This window comes from Sander vitreus, chromosome 3 (assembly GCF_031162955.1).
Source record: "Sander vitreus isolate 19-12246 chromosome 3, sanVit1, whole genome shotgun sequence".
Lineage (NCBI taxonomy): Eukaryota > Metazoa > Chordata > Actinopteri > Perciformes > Percidae > Sander > Sander vitreus.
Genome location: NC_135857.1, coordinates 31,336,486 through 31,360,737, shown reverse-complemented (window position 1 = coordinate 31,360,737; position 24,252 = coordinate 31,336,486). Strand labels below are relative to the sequence as shown.

The window sequence follows — 24,252 nt, the reverse complement described above, 5'->3', positions numbered from 1 at the left end:
AAATTGTGGAGAAACAGTTGTTTAGTGTTTTTTTTTTTTTCCTTCTTCTTTTTTTGTTTGTCTGCATTTCCTTTTTTTTTTCCGTCCTTTCATATATATATTTTTTTGTTCTTTTTCGACTTATATCTCAGAGAATTGTCCCCAATGATGAGCAACAAACAAACAAACAAAAAAAATCCAATCATATCAGCTAGCATTGCACAGTCTCAGAGAGGTTTTGGGGATGGAATGGAGAGTTATCGTCCAAACAGTTGGATGAACACAGAAGGGGGGTAGGAGGAGGAGGAGGAAGAAGGTCAATAAAGTTCATGAGGGGGGGGGGGGGTGATGAAAGTTCAAAAAGTTCAAGAAGACAGAGGATGGCTGCGCAGCTGACGGTGCGTTAACACTCCCCACACCACCGCGCAGGGGCGGTGCGTGTGTCGGCGTGCGTGGCTTGGATGTTAAACAAAAAAACAAACAAATAATCATCATTAGAAAATGGAGTTTTTCAATCTTTCCCATCAAGAAAAATCAAATGGAGAGCGAGAGAGTTTGGTGGGGGAGGGGGGATAGAAAGAGAGAAAAGGTGAGGGGGGGAGTAGAAAGAGAGGGGGGGGGGGGTGAGGAGAGTGAAAGGTGCCCCCAACACTATGGCACACAATCAATGAAGTCCCACAGGCTGAAGAGATGACAGAATTAGGAAAGCAGCTGGCATGAGCGGTAGGGCTTTTTTTAGGTAGGTTGAGAGGCAGGACAGTAGGTAGGTAGCCAACCTGCAGAGGGGTTAATCCTTGTCGGGTTTAGCTCTGTGGGGGGTGGTGAGGAGGAGGAGGAGGAGGAGGAGGAGTGGTGGTGGTAGGGGGCAAGGTGCTGTTCAGTTGAGGCGTCATGAGCGACATCATGTTATGAGGGCGGAGCATGCTGGCTTCATGGGTGCTTCCAGGATGGATGTCCGACACACAAGAACAACTCAAAGAAACGCTTGGAATGGTAGTTGTTGTTGTTGTTGTTGTTGTCTTTTTCCCTCTCTCTGTTCTATTTTGGCACTCGAGAGAAGAGACTCGTGGGAGGCGGAGGAGGAAAGTGTGTGTGTGTGTGTGTGTGTGTGTGTTTTGGGCAAGGAGGAGGAGTGGGCTGTGAAAGTGCAAAGAAGAGGGCATGGATGGATGTGTGTGTGTGTGTGTGTGTGTGTGTGTGTGTGTGTGTGTGTGTGTGTGTGTGTGTGTGTGTGTGTGTGCGTGGGGTAAACAGGCTACACACAGAAATGGCATTTTGTTAAAACTGGTCTAGGTTAGACAGAGCATACAGTACAAATCAAAAACCAGGAAAAAAAAAATCAACAAAGAACGAGAAGAAGGAACAGAAAAACAGTGATATGACAAATGCAGTCTACAGTTGCTGGTGCTTCGATGGGGCCAGAGTTGGGGGAGGAAGAGGGGTGAAAAAGGGGGAAGAGCGGGATCCCATAATATGTCTTAGAGGGTGTTCGAAGAGGTGGGAGGGTCAGTGGTGGGTGTGGGTGAGAGTGGGTTTGAGTTTGTGGAGGTGGCGGTGGCGGTGGAGGGGAGGGGAGGGGCACAAAACAAAATCGGAGGACTATGTCGAGGAGCCACACCCACTGAGAAGCAATGAGGTCACCTGGTGAGCAGGTGAGAGTTGAGTTTGCATTCCTCTACACATCACAATAAAAACAGAAAGGAAAAAACATGACTAGCCGGCTACGTCGCAACACAGACACCACGAGCACGGAGCTGGCCTAAAGCAGACAAACTCAGAGAGAGGGAGAGAGAGGAGCATGCACATGTGAATACACTGCTGAATAAACACCTACAGTAAGGCTACACATCTACAGTAGTCTCGCACACTGACCCCCACCTCAGCTCGGCCTGCCATGCACAGTAACAGCAGAGAGTTTAGTGCAAACATGTCGCTAGGAGCAGAAATGGAATTTTTTCTCGATTTTTTTTTTTTTCTTTTTGGGGAGTTTTGTAGGAAGCGGGCCATCTCCCATGACAACATCTGTCAGGATACAAAACATGACCACACTGGAAATACTCTGGTTGCATAATAAGGAATGAGAGACTGATAGAGGTGGACAGACTTTGGCAAAATTTCTCTCTTTTTTTGTTTGACACTAAACCCAATAACGCATCTAATTAGAGAGAGAGAGAGAGAGAGAGAGAGAACACACTGGCAATGCAAGTTTTGTTTCTCTCCCTGAGATCAGAGACTGGGATTGCATATTAAAGGAGTGAACACACAATCCGTCCCCAATTCTGCAGCGAGGCACCCGAGGGAGACCGAGAGTGCAGCAAACAGAGTGTGTGTATGTGTGTGTGTGTGTGTGTGTGTGTGTTTTTTTTTGCAGGATTTGTAGGTGAAGGAGGGGAGTTTTCACCTCGCTTTCTCACACACTCTCTTTTTACGAATTTCTCCCAACCCTGTAAAAATACACTGGGCGGGGCTGGAGATGCTCCATGTCATATTTGAGGTCAATAAGGTGCATATCAATGACAGGACAAGCCAGAGCTCAGAGCGTGGGGGGACGGGGGACGGGGACGGGGGGGGGGGGGGGGGGAGACAGACAAAAGAGTTATACTGAGTTTGACAGTGCGTCGAGAGTTAGTAATGTTAGAATACAAAAACACACGAAAACACACGTAAGCCTCTACTACACGTCGGTGGTCAGAGGAGTGATATGCAAACTTATGCAGAGGTGAGTACATTCATGGACAATCTCTTAGTAATAATTAATAGTCTTAATTTGAAACAAAACTTGTTTATTTTCTGTCTAAAGTTAGGCAGCAACTGAGAACTTTTTTTAGTACAAGCTCGCTCAGCAAGTAGCAAAATAGTTTTAGGTTTGTTCGAGAGTTTTGTTCGTATCCCTGTGAGGATCTTTAGACAACGACAAAATACTCATTCTGTTGTATCGTCAAAATCAAAAATTTGAACAAACAAACAAACATTTGAACATTTGAACGCGTGTAAAACAATATCAAAATGCTCTACCCTTATCGGCATGCAAAGATTTGTCTCCGAAAAATGAATGACACACTGCCTAATCACTTCTTTTTTGTTTCTTTGTTTTTTTTTTTCCTTTTTTTTTGTTTTTTGTCCACGCTTTACTTTGATATCATGCAATATAGACGTGCAAAAAAGATAACATCTATTTCCACAAAATACATTTTCATTGTAACTATAAAAGGCTGTATTTAAGAATGCTATCAAGTCACATTTTTTTAGCATAATTATGCTAACCTATCGCTATGTTGATTTGTCTAGCCCCCAGAGTCATAGTGCTGTTGCATTCTGGGAAGTGTAGTTCCCAGAGGACTGGCTAATCCTCAGCTAACATGGCGGTCCCTCGTCTTGTGGCAGGAACAGAGAGGGTTTAAACAAACTGCTGTACTGAGGCGCTTTGACCGTTAGTTTACTTAGTTCTTAAAAACTGTCACATGGACCACTCTCTTCCTATGTAAATTATAAATATGGTTCATTTGGCACTTTTCACATTTTCTTAATATAAAAGTATGTTTCCTCTTATCTTATGTGGGTTCAACACATTTACAGTTTCACTTTGTAAAGACCTATTTTGGCACAGGTTTAACTTGTTCAGGTTAGAATTACACTATTATTAACTTATCGTCAGCTTATAACAGAGCTCGTATTGAGACTAGCCTCTCCAGCTAAAGGACAGATTTCGATATGTTTTAACCTTGTATTTTTAGTACATCAGTTATTGTATAGCAGCATTGTCCACAAATTAAAAATAAAATAAAATGTAAACCTATTCAACATCTAAATCCAAAGCTCCTATGGCAGACAGAGGATAAAGGACAAGGCAACATGCCACTAAGTGTATTGCTTCCAGTACTCATCACATTTTATCTCGACCCCCTAACATTAATATAACTTAAGAGATTGGCTGCTGTATAAAAGACAAACTAAGAAAAGATCTTTCTAAGGTTTAATTAATGAGATGAAAAAGAAATCCGTCCAGTAGTAATCAACTCAAATGGCACCTATATTTTAGGAATTCCAATGCAGTTTTTCCACTGTAAACGCACTGTGCTGCTTACAAAGTAATTTAGCAATGAGGCAAGTTGTACAACAAACTGAACCTGCTCTGACTGCGATAAAGAATCCCCACCATCGGTTTTCCATAGAAGCAGGTTTGTCTGAATGGAGGAATGAATCTTTAATTAAGCATTCATCTTCAAAATCTTAATTTAGATGAATTGAATATTTGTTCAGTCTATAAAATGTCAGAAAATAGTGAAAACAGTCAAGTTACCAGAACAGCTACGTCCAAATTCCTTGTTTTGTCTGACCAACAGTCCGAACACCAAACATATCCAACGTACAATGATACAAGACAAATAAGAGCAGCATATCCTCACATTTGGAAAGCTGTTATCAGTAATTGTTTGCCATTTTTGCTTGATGAATGATAAAACAAGCAGTACTCTACCTGCTGAAACCTGGCGTAACGTGCACTAAATAAACTGGGAAATCGGTTACTGACTGTTTACAGCACAGTACAGTTCTACAGTGGAACAAAAGCACACTATCTACAACGACTACTATCTTTCTATGGTCTTAATGAGGTTTTTGCCACAAAATATCAAACATAAATCCAGTCAAACCCCATCAATGGCAAAATATTCCCTCACAATATGTGTATGTTTTATGTTTGTGCAGCAAGCTATTCCAAATCAACAATGTTTCTCTTATTAAAAATAAAACTCACTGATCCAAACTACAGATAAGAGGGTTTATGCACTGTGCCCTGCCAGCCTCAACTATGACTCCGTCTGCAGGCGGGGTCGTTTTCTGATGGTGGTGCATCGTGGCGTCTCCAAGCCTCAGCCGCCCGAGGAGGCAAAGAGAAGAGAGACTCAATCTGTGGTGTTTGTCAGGGCAAGCAGCAGACATGCATTGATCATAATACCAGACATAGTCACCCATGGAGCGATGTAGTAGGAGGAGAGGGGGTGTCAAGATGGGAGTGCACTGGGTGGGAGGGAGGGTGAGTGTGGATGGTGTTAGATGGGAGTAAAGAAGCCTCCTTACCAAGCTGTGGAGATAAACCCTCACTGGCGCTCCAACAGAGAGTGACACATTCGGTAGCACAGTGGAGGATTTTGGGTCGGATTGGTTTAAAAAGAATAAAAAAAAGTTTTTTTTTCGTTATTTTTATTATTTTTTTTATATCTCGGAGGAGTTCCCTCCCCTCACCAGGCTGTTTAGGTCAATAAATCAAATGCACCCCCTCCTCATTTTTGGCATTTTACATTCCGTCACACTTCAACTCCTGTTGGACTTAAATATGTGTCCAGGGGTTTGCCCATTGGATGTACAGTACATTATCAATTTCAACTGTTTATGAAAAAGACACAGCTGCGATAGAAAAGTGAATTTATAATTTGTTCCAGTCACTTTAATTTGCTACTGGACACCTAACACTCCCCCAACATCCCACCCTCTGATTACAAAACACTTTTCCAAGACAACAGGTAAGCAGAATCTAATTGATCTCAACTCGTGACCTCAATTGATTGATCCTCTTCATCGACCTAGTCTCTTTCTCCTCCAGTATTCATTACGACGTACATTTCTGGTGAAGTTCTTCATATGCATTCTACATATATATTCATATATGTGTGTGTGTTTTTTTTTTTTTATCCCTGCCATACAAAAACCGTCCAATCGCGATGCCGCCTACAGCACACATCCCTAAACCTCATAGGCAGAGAGAACCGCTCCCTCGCTTCACAGTGCATTAAGACAAAAATTCAGTGTACTCCGATTGTAAAAAAAACAACAACACACGACACAAACAAAAAAATTAACAACAAAAGAAACAACAGCATCTTCAGCAGCCTCTTGTGTCTACAGTGGGCCGTAAACCTGTTGCCATGGGAGACCTGCAGTTTGCCAGAGGCAGAAACGACCTCAGCTCCCTGGACGTATGTTGAAAATCTGTCATGTCTGCCTTTTACCTCATCGGCAGTCGGACGGTTGCCTGATAAGGGCAAAAATCAGTGAGGCTATTTCTCTCCTTTACTGATATACACGCTGTCTCAAAATAGCAAATCTACCAGTGAGGCTCGCAGATTTAGCAGTGGACCCCGGACGAACAATGTTCCCTCGTCATGTTTCAGTGTTTCTCAATGTTTGCATTTCTCAGTAGTCTTAAGTGCTCTTGCTTGATCTAGTCTGTGGATTGGGTTTGTCTAAAGGGTTTGTAAGACCACAGGCTGGGCAGTAGTAGTTCATCTGAGAACTAGGCTCAGTTCAACTCAATTATTCAGTTCAGTTCCAATTTAGCTTTGTGGGCAAACTGTAACAGGGCATATTACTACAGATTTAGAATGACCAGGCGTTAGAGGTTAATATAGCTGCTAAGTTGCTGCACTGCAGCCTGTGGTGTGAGTGGTTTGCAGATATTGTCTTGCTAATGCAGACTGCATCATAGATATGGTGAATTCCCTTTTCTAGCACCAAATATGGCATCATATTATTTTGTTTCAGTGTGTGCGTGTGTGTGTGTGTGTGTGTGTGTGTGTGTGTGTGTGTGTGTGTGTGTATATGTGTGTGTGTGTGTGTGTGTGTGCGCGTTCCCTGTTCTGCTCTTTGACTGGATATATAAGGTGATCCTTTACTGTGATGATATTAATGCCTGGGGCGGCTTTCTTACTGGACTTAAATAAGACATATATTACACTATGTGACATTACTATTCATCTTCAATCCACTTAAATTAAAACAAAAGATTCAAATCAAAAATAGTCTCATTTACATTCATGTCAACCTGAATTCACAGATAAAAAATAAAGAAACAACTGAGCTTTTTATGGGTGAACTCATTAATAAATAATGACGATGGTGATGATTCCTATCGTAATAGTCATGACATTATCATTAACAGAATTATCACAGCAGACTGCAAAAAGATGCCATAGATCCTGTGTTTGCCGCAGCTTGCACAGTATCACTCTCGTCGGTTTCGCACTACGTGAGATCATCAGCGTGCGCCTCGGCATTCTATCTCAAACACTAGAGCTGCGCGTATGGGCTGGGGGGGGAGGGGGGGAGAGGCTACGTGCCATAACACCTGCGGCGCTGCACTGCTAGTGGGATACATCACAGGGTATACAGGGGGGCGGTGTGCAAATGAAGAAACGCCCAGCTGATTCTCTCCCCCCACACCCTTCCCCAATTTCACTTCACCCTTCCTTCATCTCTCAGAAAGAGGGGCAGAGGGGGGAGGTGAGATCATAGGCGGGTGACAGAATAAAAGGGGTTGGGGGGGATTCGAGGACGTTTCTTCCCTCACGCACTAGGGTTAAGATTGCAGTCTTGCTCATTATAAACCCTTGTAAAAGGGAGGAGGGGGGAGGGCAGGGCAAGGCTGTGGGCAAGTAGTGAGAGAGGCTTTGGGAGGAGGCGGGGCCAGGGGCCGAGGGGGCAAATCAAAACTAGAAGAAAAACAAAAACCCTACAGGAGGGTGTGGGGTGTGGGCTGCAGGGGGAGGGAGGGGTAAGGGTTGTTTCCATAAGGGATTTTGGGTTGGGGGGGCGGAGGGTTGTACCCTGTAAACGCAAACCCTCCCCCTCTCCGTGCCCATGCCCTTCCCTCCCTCCCCCTACTTCCTGTCACCTCTCAGGCAGTCGGCCTGTCTACATGGCATTCAGCTTTGTCCACACAATACACAAACGAACAAACAGACAGCTTAATTTACTAAACAAAACAATAAAACAAAACAATAAAAAAATCCCGAAAGGTCAAGACGTTAAGTAATAAAACCTTATTTACATGTTACACATTTTTTTCTTGGTTTTTCAGCGTGATAACTCGCTCCTCTCCCTCCTCGTCTTCTCAGCACATTTTTGCTTCGCGTCAAATTTTTTTTTTTTAATAGAGAATACTGAAAACACGCAGAAGAAAACGGCGCGGGCGATTCCTTCTGACATTCTTGCTCTCCTCTCCTTCTTCCATTCTCACTCTCACTTTTTTATACTCCTCCCCCAAACCCCCACTCTTTTTTTTTTTCTTCCTCTTTTCCTCCTCGTTTCTCATTGGCTGTCAGGTTTAGCCCACCTTCTGTGGGTTGGTGGCACGTACCCCCTGCTCGTAGGTGATTCGCTGGCTGATCAGGTACTGTGCAGCCTGTGTGGCGGCCTGGGAACCTGTGATGGTCACCTTCCTGTTCCGAGTTCCAGGGATGAACTCGCCTTTCTTTGAGATCTGGATCCTGGCGCCGGTCAGCTCCTGGTACTCCACTAGCGTCTTCCCTCCTTTCCCTAAGATGGCTCCCACCAGGTTTTCTGGCACGGCGATCTCGACCACTTCCTTTGCTCCTTCTGCTAGCTTCTCCGTGGCCAGTAGAGATGACGCCACCAGGGGCGATGCGGCACTTAAGTAGCCATTGGTGGCCCCTGTAGCGGCAGCCAGGGATCCCAGGGAGAAGCCTCCGAGACCTGCTGCTGGGTGACCTGCGCTGGTGGATGCATCGCTGGCATAGGATGCTAACAAATTAGCTGCTGCGGCTGCTGCTGGGTTAGCGTTAGCTGCCACAGCTGCTAACACCCCTGAGGCTGCAGCGGGATTCAGCCCCAGGCCCAGGGAGTTGGTGTTGTAGCCGTAGCTGGCCAGGGTGTTGAGGGCGGAGGTGATGGCCAGCAGGTCGTTGCCTGAGAGGCTGGACATGGTGGTTGGAAAGGCCCCGACTCCAGCCAGGCTGGCCTGGCCGAGCAGAGAGGAAGCTGTGGCTGCTGCAGCGGCTGCCGCGGACGGCATTACCTCGGTGGAGTTGGCGTATGGGGAGCCAGTGGGGTTGGAGTTGGCGACGGGTCCTGTGATGTTGGAGTAGGAGATGTTGAGGCAGGAAGAGCTCTGCGGGTCCTCCTGGATCTTCTGGACAATGATCTCGACGGCCTTGCGGTTCTGCTCTGGCTCCCCGCTGATGGTGACAACGCGTTCCTGCAGGTTGATGCCCTCGGGCTTTTGGGATAGCTGGACCCACGCCCCGGACTGCTCCATCACCGCCTTAACTGTGGCTCCACCTTTACCAATGATCAGCCCCGCCGTGCTGTTGGGGACAATCAGCTTGGCCTGGTGGAAGGGGCAGGGAAGTCGGGGGGGGGGGGGAAGAGGAAAAAGACAAGAAAAGAAAACATATGTTATTGGTTTTCCACAGAGGTGGGGATTGGCGATGAAAAATCTTTCTTTTGTCATGCAAAACAGGGTAAAATGGTGCACACATTGTTCAGCTCAAGAGTAGACTTTAAAAACAAGGTCAGAGCCAAAAAACAGCCAAAGAAAAGAGGGAGAGAGACTGAACCATGTTTGAATACAGAGAGAGCGAGATGGAGAGATGTGTGTGTGTGTGTGTGTGTGTGTGTGTGTGTGTGTGTGTGTGTGTGTGTGTGTGTGTCTGTGTCTGTGTGTGTGTGTGTGTGTCAGCAGTGTAATGATGTCCTGAAGGAGAAAGATATGCGATAGACATACAACATTATGGAGTGTGCAATTACAGTGTCTCCACCAACTTAACACATAACTCATTTTTTTCTTTGGTACGTAACAGAGAGAAAAGAAGAGAAATAGACAAAGTGCAAGTTGGTGATGAAATGGTAGAGAGAGGCACATAGAGTGGGAGGGAAGGATGGATGAGAGAGAGAGAGAGAGAGAGAGAGAGAGAGAGAGAGAGGAATTCTAAAGAGGCTACTTGTGTAAAAAAAAACTAACATTGACTCCCAAGGGTCAGCGTTGTCATGGAAACACAGCTCCAGCATTCAAAGGGTAGTGAACGGGAGTGAGGCAATGACACACACACACACACACACACACACACACACACACACACACGCGCACATGTACACACTCTCCATGTCCAAACACAGCGTGGTATATTTCATTTTCAGTTATTATACTTTTTCATTTGTTCATCATATGTAACACTGGAATGTTCTTTAGTGGAATTTCTTTTTTTACAGTTATTGGAGAATTGATTCTAGTCAGAATCTGAGTCTGATACTGCTCCATTGGGCTGTGATTATGGGACGTGTTTCAACCGAACCAGGAAAGAAAATGCCTCTGGACTCAATTGGATAGACCTACAACCAGTGGCGGTTTTTGGCACGGGCGAACCGGGCAGTCGCCAAATCGACGCCCTGCTTGCACCCCCTACTTTCACCCCCTACTTTCACAATGAAATGGACTAGTCCATAACGGTGCGGGGCCCGGCGCGAAAGATAAACACACGGTGACAGGAGAACACGGAAGTACACAGAGACGGAGCAAGACGAGTCTAAACCTTTCTTTTATGTCAATGGTCTAAACGCGAAAATGAAACAAAGTTACCCAAGCGGCTCAAATAAAAGAAAAAAGCGAAAAAAAAACATGTTTTCGGCAGTAGCAGGACCTTCATCAGCTCTCGTGGCTGATGATAGTGGTGGTGGTGTCGAAGGGGGTCTCGCCCTGGGTGTGATTCAGTGTAGAACCGCCCCTGCCTACAACCAATCAGAGCAACGGAGACAGACGTCACAGAAGCTGCAAGTCAAAGGCAGGCTTCAACAGAGCAAAGGCAGAGGCGGAAGTTTCCGTGTCGTGCGGATGGGTGTGGCAATGTGTATACATACGTGATCGCGGTTCTCTGTTCCTCTTCTAAAATTAATGCTCTGTCGATATCTTCTATAACAGACGCGAAGGTGGTATCTACACATCTCAATTCTCCAGCGGCAGCCACCTTTTTGTAAACAAATTCAACTCTTTGGTGACGTGGTTGATTACATTACTGTTGATCATCTGTCCATCATCGTATAAAGCCCGCCCTGACAATTTGATTGGTCCAAACAGCTCTGGTTCGAGCATAGTTGCTCCACAACAGATCAAGTCCAGACCGAACTTCCCGACCTCAAATGTTGTGGACGGGGCTCAGTTCGGCTGGCATCCAGGCTATAAATGAACTGTTTTTATATAGCACTTTTCTAGGCTTAACAACTCAAAGCACTTTTACACTGTACAGGCACTATTCACACACACATTCTTCACACAAATATTCATACACTGGTGGCCGAGGCCGCCATACAAGGTGCCACCTGGTCATCAGACAAACATCCACACATGGGAGAAATTCGGGGTCCGGTGTCTTGCCCTCACTTTGACATGGGACTGCAGGGCCTGGGATTGAACAACTGACCTTCAAATGAGCCACAGCCGCCATAGTGAACCTTTTAAAGGCCTTTTGAGTTCCGTTGTGGTCTCTCCTCTTTGACACATCATCCTGGCCTTGGGTGTGTTGCTGCATCTCACGACACTGCGCATACAGTACATTCTTTCACTCATGCACCCACCCACACTACTGACCTTACTGAATACACACCCCACCGTTTAAGTTTCCTTTTATGTTATTATTTAAACTAATATATCATTTGTTAATTGGCTTTGTTGTGCGCATCTCCCTTTTTTTGTCACGGCTGTGCGGACCGGTTTGTGACAGCCTATGGGACGTCATTAACCTGAAGTGATTCTAATGCCATTCTAAATTTCATCCAAGCATGCAATTGGGGTGCAACAAATTTCTTATTCTTTAAAAAGATTAGATTACATTACAACTAATCTCTCTAATGTGTTTAATACAAAATGAAATCACTTTACAAGAATTTTTTTATTGTGCACACATTTCTGTGGATTGCGTTAATGCTTTGTTTTCATGATTTTCCAAATTCTGAATGATAGATTTGACATCATTTTGAGTGAGTGAAAGTGAATAGTGATGGGTTCAATAGGATAGCTGCTATTTCTCTCAGTAAAGCAAGCATCACTTTGCCGAATGGAAACAGACCAGAGGAAAGTGTAAGACAAAAAAAACAACAACTTCTGCTGCGACTTCATTTTCTTTGCTCTTCAGCTCAGACATTTTTTCTGCAAAGTCGTTTTTTCACAAACAAGGACACCTGCAGCTGGAGAGGTTATCGACTTCTGCAGCAGATTAGCCGCCTCGCTAAAACATGTGGGTGTGTGTACGAGTGCCGCGCTTTCTCCTCCTAGCATTTATCCCACTCTCTGCAGAGCAAACTACTGTATACCACTGCTATCTACTGTCTGTCTGAATGTCGAATATTCATATTGAGAGCAGAAAGGAAGCGTGTGGGTTGGAGACGAGGGAGGGCTGAGGAGAAAAAATGACTTGGCCTTGATAAAGAAAAGAGGACGATAAAATGAAAGCGACAGGGAGCGAGGGAGGGGCTGATTGATTCAGAGAAAAGAGCACAAGACGCACTATTTTTTTGCTTTCTGTTTTTCCACACAGAGAGAAATTAAGAGGATTCAAAGCGAGGGGGATCAATTCAACTTACAAAAGAAAAATGCGAAGGCCATACCAATTATCTCCCCTGTCTCCTCCTCTCCTTTATCCCTCCTCCCTTCCCCTCTGGTTGCTGCAGTTTTAAGTCAAACTACATCTGCGCGGCAGCAGCCTCGATGCAGCGGTTTGTTGCCACGCCGCATTCCACAGCTCGCTCTCTGCACCGCAGCTTTCCACGAAGCGGAAGATGAATTTACATAGAAATAGAAAATGAATAAGGGGCATGTAGGAGGGAGCCACTTTAAACCAGCAGACAGCGTCAAATATTCACTTCTCGCTGCTTTGAGTTGAATATAAGAGAATTATCTTCCCCCCCCTGTGAGTGTTTGTTTGTGAGGCGTCGGTGTGTCGCTCTACGGGATTATCAGGTGCAATTTTATTCCTTTTTGTTCATTCATCTTTTCTCTCAGAACGAGTGGCAGTTTGTAGTCCGTTTCTATTGATTAGTGTTGTTACTGTGAGGCTCGAACACAGCGAGGCTCCTTCAACACGTCTGTTTACGTCCTGCTGCTATCAGAGACTCGGCTACAATCTGCTGTCCTGTGTAGATTAATGAGAAGAGCAAAGTGCTAACAAAGTGTGAACACTGCTGGAACTGAGCCACTCTGTTTTCTGTTGAGCTCTGAGCATTGGCCCTATATAGTCGAGTTACCTTTAATACGAGAAATCACTAAGCACATATGGCAAAGGTACTCAAAATGACATGAAAAATAATCAACTGTGTTCCACTGTCATGCATTACACAACAACCAAAACCTATAGTAATTAATTAGTTTGGAGAGAAGTGAACTACTTGGAGAAAAAAATCATTTTTAATGTCATCATCCAGCCCCTAAAAGCACTCTCAGAGATCATACCTCTGCACAATCCTCTACTTTTATTATTTTAATGACTGAAGAGGTGTTGTATTGGTCAACATCTGCGACAAAATACATTTGATTTTAATGCAGGAAGTTTTGGGAAAATAAGGAAAGTGTTCCAAAATCCTCACGATGTTAGGAATAAACATCTGCGGGAAGATGTATACATGATGTGTGATGCCTTAATTGTGCTTTAAAAGGTTTGAACTCCTTGGTGTTTATCACTGCTGAAGTCTAATTTTGCATCTGAAAAAAAGAAATGTCCCCGCACGTTTTTTTTTTTTTCCCGAGTCGCAACATTTTCAGGATGGTTGTTTTTGTGGTGAGGAGATGAGCAGGCAGTGGGGGGTAAAAATTGAGACGAGGGATGAAATAAACAAGTGACAGGCAGCGAGAGAGAGAGAGAGGGAGGGAGGGAGCCAAAATGATTTTACCCATGAAGCCTTTCATCCTCTGCACTGAAACATTCTCACACACACACACACACACACACACACACACACACACACACACACACACACACACACACACACACACACACACACACACACACAAACACGCAAACACACACGCACAGAGTGTTGGTGGGAGGATAAACAGTGGCGTACAGTAATGTCTGATCCCTTCTGGCCCTAATGATCACATCTACCATCTTTATATTCAACTGATTCTCTCTAATGAGCTTCGCCGTTTGCCTCCACTCCTCCTCCTCCTCCTCCTCCTCCTCCTCTGCTTGCTCTGCTTTCTTCCCTCACGTTTCGTTCTTCCCATATTGTTGTTTTTCTCTCCTTCCACAGTTTTAAAGAGGTTTTAAACCTCTTCTGACGAAGTCAAACACACACACTCCCACACACACAATCCGTTCTCAATCTGAAGGTGTTGTGAAAATCATCATCTTCATCCTGGATTTATTTGGTACGCTCTAATGGCCGACTTAGCCAGCCAGCCAGCCAGCCAGCCAGCCAGTCAGCCAGCCTTGTACCTACCCACAATCCTCTGCACCCAGCACCTTACTGCAAAGCCGCCACAGAGAAGAAGATTATGTGACAGTTGGCAGCATTCAGGCAATCACGGTGATGGCTCTTTCATGTTTGTTTTTTCCTCAGCTGCTCTGGTTTAACATTTTTGCATCTCTGGTGTCTCCCTTTTTGTTTTATGTTTTTCTACTTGAAGAGCTTTATATCTTTTAGGAGAAACATTGCCACAGAAGAGAGGAGAGGAGGGTTTGGCATCCATCCAGCTGCTGACAAGAACGTCCTGTTGCTGCAGCTGCTGGACCCAGGTCAAAGGTGAAAGCCAATCTCCTGTTCATGAATACATTGGAGGAGGAGCAGGGATGGAAAGTGTTGACTTCAGCAGGGATGGCAGCTTAGCAGATAAGTCCAAATCAATGTCAACAGTGGGGTGATTTGATTCTGGAGCAGTTTGGAACAAGTTCAGGGTTTGACTGTTTGGGGGTTTATGAATGCCAAAACTGCTAACAGTTCATACTTTGAGTTAGGGCTGCGCAATTAAACGGAACTTTAATCGGGATTATGATTTTGGCTACTAATGATCACAAAAACTGAGTAATCGAGAAAAACCATTAGCTTGCACATTACGTTTTTCAGATAAACTCTTTTGTTGTCTTGTGTTCTGAATGAAAACAAAAGTTCCAGTTTTTTACTGGAACAGCCTGGGACCCTAAACCCCAGACTAATGATTATTTTAGGGTTAGCAGCTCTTTATCAGCCTCATCCAGTCGGCCCACAATGCATCTCTGCTTGTTATGTCCTGACGAGGTTCACCTGGCGTAGTCTTGGGGTTTATATTTGCTCAGTGGGAGGAAATCTAAATGACTTTGCAGACGCCTAGTCAGAGCCGTGTAGCAAATTCAATTCAGATTTAAAACATAGCGCAGCTCGTCATCATCTACCTGCCCAGGGACCACGGGCGGAACATAGCAAATGTGCTAAAACCTCTCCTTGTTTTTACACAAGGTTAATGTTTAATTGTGCACTGTTCCTGTCTAGATAAAATGGCATTACATTAGAGAATGTTCCATTCCTTGTATGCAGCTGTTCTCTCTACATCTACTTCTGTGACCGTGCTGCTCTTCACCCTGTAACAGCATAACTCCCTAATGCTGCATCCCTTTGTCCAATGAACCTCATACTTAGATGAATGAACAAAACAGACCATTGATAATTTCTTCAACATCATCTTAACAACTCTATTTAGCTCATTGATTGGTCCAGCTTCCCACTGTCTGGCTCAGATGATTGGCATTGGATGTTTTCTACATCTCCAACCCAGGGGTAGGGCAATATAAATGTACAGAAAAACATCATCATTTTAAGTGGTGGCAGTTATTGTTTGAATCTATAAGGGGGAAAAAAACACTCCTCTTATAACATGATCAACATAAGTTTTATAAGGCCTCCACTTTGCCCGTCACCTATTTCTTTATTGTCATCATGTTGAGAAGCGAGTGAAGAGAAAATATTAAAATGTTACAACTGAATTAAGTCTCTGATGGAGAATACAGTAGTTGCCTAACAAAGTATTTCCATTGTCCTGAAGTTGACCTGTTGTCCTCACAGCCTGTAAGCAGACAGACATCGAGGCAGAGGGGGCATATGTGTGTGTGTGTGTGTGTGTGTGTGTGTGTGTGTGTGTGTGTGTGTGTGTGTGTGTGTGTGTGTGTATATGTGTGTTGTCTTGTCTTGTGTGTTGCATAGACAAGTAGTAAAGATAAGCTAACAAGGTGCTGAGGCCACCGGAGCATAGAAAACTGAGAGACTCAGAACGATGTCTCATTTAACAAACGAGGCAGCAAGCAAACAGTTAACAACCATGACACATACACACACACACACACACACACACACACACACACACACACACACACACACACACACACACAAAAACTGTGAACCCAGATTTAGTTGTAATTCAACTTTTATTCTTTCATGTTTTGTTAAAAAAACATATTCTTTACTAAATCACATTAGTTGTTTGTAATAATCAGCTTAAGTATGCAGTGCACAGATCATATTAAGCAGAGATAACTAAGGATGTTAAGTTTCTGTATGGGAGGGGCAGGGTCATTAAAAGTGTTCTGCGCTGAAGCGATGCAAAGGCTCATGGGAAAAAATATATGTTCTGAACGGTTTCTGTCCTAGTTAAAGTGTGTTTTAATACTTTTCTGTCAATGTTTGGGTGTGCATTTATGATATCTGGGTTTTAGTTTTGTGAGGACACAGAGGATTAAAACAACATGATGAACTCTTAAGAAGAGGTCATTATCTTCACTCGATTTTCTGCGCGCGAAAGTCACCGGACAACACAATCTTCTGAACATAGTCATACTGAGAAATACAGAGAGAGTTGTGTGGAGCTGATAGTCTTAATTAGCTTTGTAGCAACTCATTTGGCAATGGCTTGAATGTAACGGACGTTCATTAATATTAAAAAGTTACGGACTAAAGCTTTAAGACGGTTTAAGCCACACAGGTTTCCAAGCAATTTTCTAGTAAAGTCAACTAATTTGGGTAACACACACACACACACACACGCACAGTATGTTGCAGTAGTTTGTCAGGGTTTAGTCTTGACATGCAGATGTATTAACAGCCGGCTGCATCTCTGGCGTCTCCCCTTTCCGTGTTCTAGTTTCATGAAACGCAAATCTGAGCAGAAACCGCAAAATTCTGAGTACTGACGGAAAAGATTTTTCTGTTTAATCAAAGCTGGAAATGTTTCACTGGTGAAGACATTATGTGATAAATAGCAATCAAAATGAATTTGTCGAATAATTAGTGGTGCAGGCTTGACATAATAAATAGTTCAGTTTCATTAGTAAACACTCTCTAAAAGCCTTTTCACCTTCAGATAAAATATCGCCACCAAGAGATGACTTTGTGGGATTAAATCAGAGTTGTATTTATGTTTTCATATGAAACTTTGTGCTCGTGCATCATCCCATTTGTGCAACAAATTTACCTACAGGTACAAATAAAGTAACCTGAACCTGAAAGAGTAACAATAAAATCTGTAAATAAAATCCACACACACATATTTTAAATTGTGTGAAATAAGATTTTTTAAGTTTAGGGAAGTTTGGGGTCCCCTGCTGGAGCTGCTACCCCCGCGACCTGACCCCGGATAAGCGGATGAAGATGGATGGATGGATGGAAGACTTTTTAAATTGCATTTAGCATACTTGTGCATGCAAACCTTTAAACTGCGCCTGTATGCACCTATCTTTCCAGTATTCATCTTTTATTGTCACATATTCTAGCAAGGTGACGTGTCTGAAAATGTTTTCTAATAGGTCAAAGCAACTTAACCTCAATTTAATCCCATATTTGTAACCTGTTCCATACTAATAAGTCACTCTTCTCTTGTTTCTCTTGCTTTTCTTCATCTCCCATCACTCCGTCATCTCTCTATCCTTCCATTTTTCCTTCCTTTCTTCTTCTCTATCTCACTATATCAGAGCTGTCATGTAATTCTCGTCCGGACGTTGTCTCCCGTTCCATCCAGGTCACAAGGCCGCACACACACACACACACGCACACACGCACGCACACACGCACGCACACACGCACAGACACAGATGGGCAAAGATGCACACACGCAAAGACGCTCATAAATTCATAATTTCACTTGTACTTAATACTCGTACTAAAAATGTGCATACCATACAATCCAACAAAGATAAACAGACAAACACAAAACAATACACATATGTTCTCTGAGATGTACGTGCACACCTACATGTAGGCTACACACATACACACACACACAGCAAGTCGAGGACAGCGGACAACTGTTGAGGCTGCAGAAGTTTGAACTTTGAAGTCTTAAGTAGGGGACTTTAGCTTAATCTGCCTCCTCCTGATCCATAGGCTTAGTTGCCCCTCTCTCTTCCTCTCTGCCTCTCCCTCATCAACCTGTCATCCCTCTTTTTCCGTCTCTCTCACCGTCTTTTTTTTCTTTTATCCCCGACCCGTCCAGGAGCCCAAAACCCACCCTCTGCAGGTTAAAAATAACTGCAGGACAGAAGAGCCGGGGTACAAAGACTGACAGCGAGGGGACATAGTGTGAACTTGGATATGAACATTCATGCGCACAGGCACACACACTCACAGATATATCCATACGTAATATGGCATAAGTGTTGTCTTTTCCTGTTTTAAAGGCTGCATTACAGTAAAGTGATGTCATTTTCTGAACTTACCAGACTGTTGTAACTGTTCTATTATTTGCCTTTACCCACTTAGTCATTATATCCACATTACTGATGATTATTTATCAAAAATCTCATTGTGTAAATATTTTGTGAAAGCAAAGATAGTCAACACTACGATATCGTTGCTGAATCGATATCGCGGTATTTGGTCAGAAATATCGTGATATTTGATTTTCTCCATATCGCCCAGCCCTACTGAGCAAATTTTCCTCTCCTGAGAGACATTAAACGTTTTATAAAGTGCTTGTACATACATTCCCACATACACACACACATGCAACATGAAATGACATTATTTCTCTTGCCCTAATGGGGTAACGTGCAGACGTAGCCATAGAAACAGCTCAAGTTAAACACACTATTTAAAAAAAGAAAACGTGTGGTTCGGTGATGAAAAATACAACTGCTGGAGTCATTAAAAAATGCTCCTGATTTGTAGATTAAATTGAACTGTCACAACCTGGCTCAAAAGTATGTGACAAAAGAGGGAACCCACACAAATGGCCAGTTGCCACTTCAGACCATGAATCTCTTTTTATTTTTGGAAACTGTTAAACATTGTGAGTGTGTTTCTGCTGGTTCCATCATTACATGGGTGCAGCCAAGACTTGCTTAAACCCACAGGCCCCAAAGTTTCCAGAGATACAAAACATGACCTGCTGAAATTTGGGGATGAGTGCAAATGATGCATAATACATCTAGAATATTTCCATTTGTATGAATGTGAAGTAAACGGCAAGTATTGTAACTTCAGCGAAGATTTGGAACGAGCACATATTAATGACAGGGCAGGAGATTTTTCTCTTTAAACAGATGTACAGGGAGCGAAGGTCTGTAGCTCCTTACATTGTGTGTCAAAATAAAAAGATAAAAAGATTAATCTGTAGAGTACACCGTGTGGCAGGTACTTACACATAATGCAAAAACATATTAAACATTCTCTTTGAGAGACACAAAATCAGTTTGTGGAATATCAGATAATACAATTTCCTTTCTTTCTTTCTTCCTTCCTTCCTTTACCCCTTGTGTCCTTAGTGTTTATACCTCTCCTCTCCTCTCCTCTCCTTTCCTCCCCTCTCTCCATTTTTCCATGTGTGATGTTCACATGTGCGAGTTACAGCAGAGATAATATAATGCAGGCGCTCAATCATGGCTGTTTGAGCAGATAAGAGACACACAACAGAGAGTGCGTTATTCTGCTAACTCAGCAGTGAGGCAGAGTATGCAGATCACAGGACTGACGGGAAGATACAATGTTACGTAAGAAGGTAAGAAAGCAGCAGACTTTAAATGACTGCTCAGGTGTGTAAAAACCTGATCACAAGTCAACTGAATACAATACAGATCAGACGTATTGTCAATGCACGTGTCTTGTTAACGAAAGACAAAATAACACTCCACGATGACAAGTGGACTGTATGTTTTTGTAGTTCAACACAACAGACAGAGTGGTGAGTCTTGTGGGAGGAACCGGTCAGCGGATCACGTCATTTTCAGTAGTCAGAATTATAACTTTAGTTACTTATGGATGTTAAAAGCTGAATCCAAATGGATTTGAAAGGATGCAGATTTGATAAAATGCTATCAATCCCCGACTTTATTCTTTAATTCCTTCACTGATCATCAACAACACAGAACTTATCTGGACTTGTCGGTGTGTTGACTAATTTTTCAACGGAAGCTGAATCGATTCTCTCTCACCAGCGAAGCGTGGAGTATCATACTCCCTCCTCTTCATCATCTGACACCAAATGAGCCAGACTCTATGTTTTCCTGACATTTACGGTGAACTTCCTGTGCTTGGAGGCAATAACAGGAAGTAGGAAACAGGTGTTCATGCTAGAGGTGAAAGTTCACAGGAAAAGGCCCCTCTCTCCTGCAGGAAGTGGCAGGAGGGAGCGGCCAGGAAAACAGCCAGACGAGAGTCGATGAGTGTAAGTGCTCATAGGCCTATGTGCTGCAGCAGTTTTCAGTCTGAATAAAGGCCAGGCCGAGCCAAAAATAGCCCCAGAATAATACCACAACAAAACCACAAGCCATTTACAGCTGATCTCACAGGGGACACAGCTCCGGCTCTGCAGCTCACTTCCAAACACCATAATGCAACAATAACAGAAGAGAGGGCATGTTTTACTGCCAATATGAATACAATATTGATGCAGTAAGTAGGTGATGCCTTACTACATTACACATAAACACTTTAAGGGAGGTCTCCAGAGTTCTTTGGCTTTTATGTCACGACCGCTGGTGTTTGTGTGATGCTTTTCTTAAAAGACTGAATTTACTGTACAACAAAACAACAGCACTTTAAACAGGGATGATCACAACGGGCTAGGTTACCTGAAACTCTTTCTGTACAAAACATGCACCTGGTGTCTGTGACATCACCCACAGGTTACAATTTTTGGGTTCATTGCTTACCCCCAACTTGTCCGTTGTTTGAAGTCAGAATAGAGGAGAGTCAAAGAGCAAGAGCATACTTATGTCCATAATAATGTCGGTATACATGTCCATCTAAAGTTAGCTAACATTAGCTACCATAAGCTACTTGTCATACCAGACCAAGTGAGGTGAAATTAGCTATTGAGATCCAATTTTTTATATAAATAAGTACGCATTTGTGTTTTGTGTTTTATAAATGAGTCCGACACTCAACATCTTGTGGCCATCAGAGTATCTGAAGAACATTTCCAAATTGGCTTCAAGTTTTAGGGACAAACACACAAACAAATTAGCTTACTGTATGCTATACAAATGTGTTGAATTATTATTTTAAGTGACTATTTTATGTATCTGTCAATATATCACAATACAAATAAAAAACGTAGCAATCAAACAACTACCTAAAGTCCAAGGTAAAAGTGCATTATGGGACACTGAAGTCCAGTTTTTCATTTAGGACTGTACCATTACCATATAACAGAGGAAAAACAGCCCCTAACTCAGTTTAAAGTACTGAAAAAAATCCTTTGTTGACATTTTGTGTATCAATCGAATTGTGAAATTGATTTTGTGAGAGCACTTCTCACCCTTTCCAAACTATTAATATCTAATTTGAAGTGTAACATTAGAGCATGTTGGAGAGTGAACACAGTGATGTGATTATGTTTTACAAGAGCATACTTGGGGGCGGGGGGTGGAAACAAAAGCAAACAATAATAATAAATAATACAAGTAATAAAATCCCTCAATAAATTATCTCCGTCTGTATGTCATGTCAGACCTCATTAGAGTCGGTAGAAGAATTTATTCAGCTCGTAAATCTTCTTCGTCGCTGGTCTGTTGTCCTGTTATGCGGCCTTGAGGCGCGGTGTGCCGCCGCTGCTCTGTTTTTCTTTCTATCAGCAGCTGCTTCTTCCAGCAAAGCTCTCTGTCACTCAGCAGCTGTCGGCTAACAAGAGTTCAGATGTGCTTCCAGCTTTCAGTCACCCACTCAGCCAGCCAGACTTTTGTTTTTGGCTCAGCTTGTCCTGTCTCTCTCTCTCTCTCTCTCTCTCTCTCTCTCTCTCTCTCTCTCTCTCTCTCTATCTCTGTCTAGCTGTCTTACTGTCATCATCTTCCACACTCTCTGTCTCTCCATCTTCCTCCCAGTCTATCGTTCCAACTCTGCTTCTTTTTCACAACATCACAAACACATATTTTCTCTCTCTCTCTCTCTCTCTCTCTCTCTCTCTCTCTCACCCACTTGTATTCTCTCGCCCAGTCCCAGGGGTTAACCAGTAAAACCAACACCACATGCGACAACAGCCGCACTCTTGACAAGAAGAAGACATATTATACACAACACAAAATAGTAGACAATCGGCTGCACCGCACCCGACACCATTCATCTTTCAGGGGCACACGTGTATGATGGCATGTATGTCAAGGTGTGTGTGTGTGTGTGTGTGTGTGTGTGTGTGCATGTGCGTGTGTGTGTGTGTTACTTTGTTCGATTACCCATCCCTGCATTACTGGACTGAGTATGTTTTCCACTTCTTTTAGTTGGTAATAACTACGTGCAGTTTATATTAAAATGTTACTTTTACATTCATTGTTTTTTCCAGTTTTCTTCCTTACTTTTATTCTATTAAATTGTCTTAGGTAAATGTAGGCTTAGGGTTAGGGTGTGTGTAAGGGTTAACACATTTGGCAGCACTAGATTAGCATCTGTACAGTACTGCAGCATGTTGCTGAAGCAGGAAAACAAAAGTATTTGAACGACATCATTTGAATTTAGACGTAACAAGTTACTTTTTAAGGTTGTGTAATTAAATATGTTCATAATTATCTTATTATATTTCCTTCAGAAATACATACATAAAGTTGTGGATCATTTTATAAAAAAATTTCTGTTTTCCTCAAATGCACAAAACTTTGGGTTTTTGTTAGAACTTGAAATCAGTTTCTTTGGGTTTGATCGATGCTCGGCTGCATTAACTGTCTTGGAAAGGTCGGGGCATCTGTGTGTCCAGCAGGGTTGGTGTTGGTGGAGGAAGTTATTTTGGTGTGGGGGGTTTCTTTTTGTGCGTATAGACATGTGTGCATCTGTGTGTCGTCGAATGCAGCACAAATCCATTTAGTCGCCTCTCCGACATGGTATAAATAGCCTAAAGAGCAACAGGGGGATTCACCCTCTATTATGAGTGTCTAAATATCAGCAGAGCTATTAGCCTGCTCGTCTCCCCGCGGCTGCTCGCCTCGTTCAAAACAGCATTACTCGACTGTCAGTCAGCCTCAGGCGCTCATGATGCAGAAGATACAAACTGAATAAGGAAAAAAAACATCACACATGTTGAGGGTGGTACTTTTAGTTCTGTTAAGTTTGCCTTTTTTGTATGCCTGCACGTATACTCTTCCTGGCTGAGAGCTAGATGAAAAGAGTAATATCACTCTCATATGAAGCTACGGCGAGCAGCTGGATAGCTTAGCAAAAACTAAGAAAGAAAACAGAGGCATAATCCACCTACCAGCACCTGTACAGCTCAATAATTTATAAAAAGAGTAAAAAGTTATATCCCATATGTCAAGTCTGTGCAAAAACTGAAGGTTAAAACAACAATTCACCATGTTACAGGGGTTATGTTCTGCAGTATCTTCTGGCTCTGAGCAGTAGGCTAACTTCCTGGACTCTCCACTGGTTGCCTAGCAACTAGAACCTGAGTTTCGTGTGGAGAAACTTGACTGCATCTGCAGCCTCAACCACATCTTACACGTATTGGATGACCTGCAATGCCAACTACAAGCCAGGCCTCGTCGGCCAACAACAGTGATCAACCGCACTAAAGCTCTTGTGGTTGAATGGGATTCTCAGGAAGGCGATGTCAAACAATTCCCTAAAGCTGTAATATTTGCGGGTGCACATTCTTTTGGCCATACCATCCCAGCCTGACAAGAATAAAATTTAGAGAAGTCTTTTGGCATTAAAATCAGAGCAAGACGTCAACTTTGCAGACACAATGAAAAAGACACCATATGTGCAAACACAAATCATTACTGTTTTCTGCATGAGCCTTAAAAAGCCTGTTTGAGTTTAACTCTGCACAGTGTGTGTGGGCTAGAGGATTGAGTGTGGGTGAGTATCTGTGTGTGTGTGTGTGTGTGTGTGTGTGTGTGTGTGTGTGTGTGTACCCAGTATTGATTAATTATGCATAAAACTCTCCTCATAACTGCACCTTAAAATTGTGTACTCTGCAAAAAAAACTTTCTCTAAGGGCTGTGTGTGTGTGTGTGTGTGTGTGTGTGTGTGTGTGTGTGTGTGTGTGTGTGTGTGTGTGTGTGTGTGCGTGTCATGTGAGTGTGTGAGTGTACAATAGTCGGA

General features: G+C 43.2%; 1 protein-coding gene across 1 annotated transcript in view; it reads right to left on the bottom strand.

The window, feature by feature from the left end:
- Window positions 1-1,008: 1,008 nt before the first annotated feature.
- Window positions 1,009-24,252, bottom strand: part of nova2 (NOVA alternative splicing regulator 2) — an 89,193-nt gene continuing 65,949 nt past the window's right edge. Inside the window, exon 5 of the mRNA XM_078246971.1 lies at window positions 1,009-9,103. Within this exon, the coding sequence (XP_078103097.1) occupies window positions 8,081-9,103 (1,023 nt within the window). The 3' untranslated portion in view covers window positions 1,009-8,080. The remainder of the gene's footprint in view (window positions 9,104-24,252) is intronic.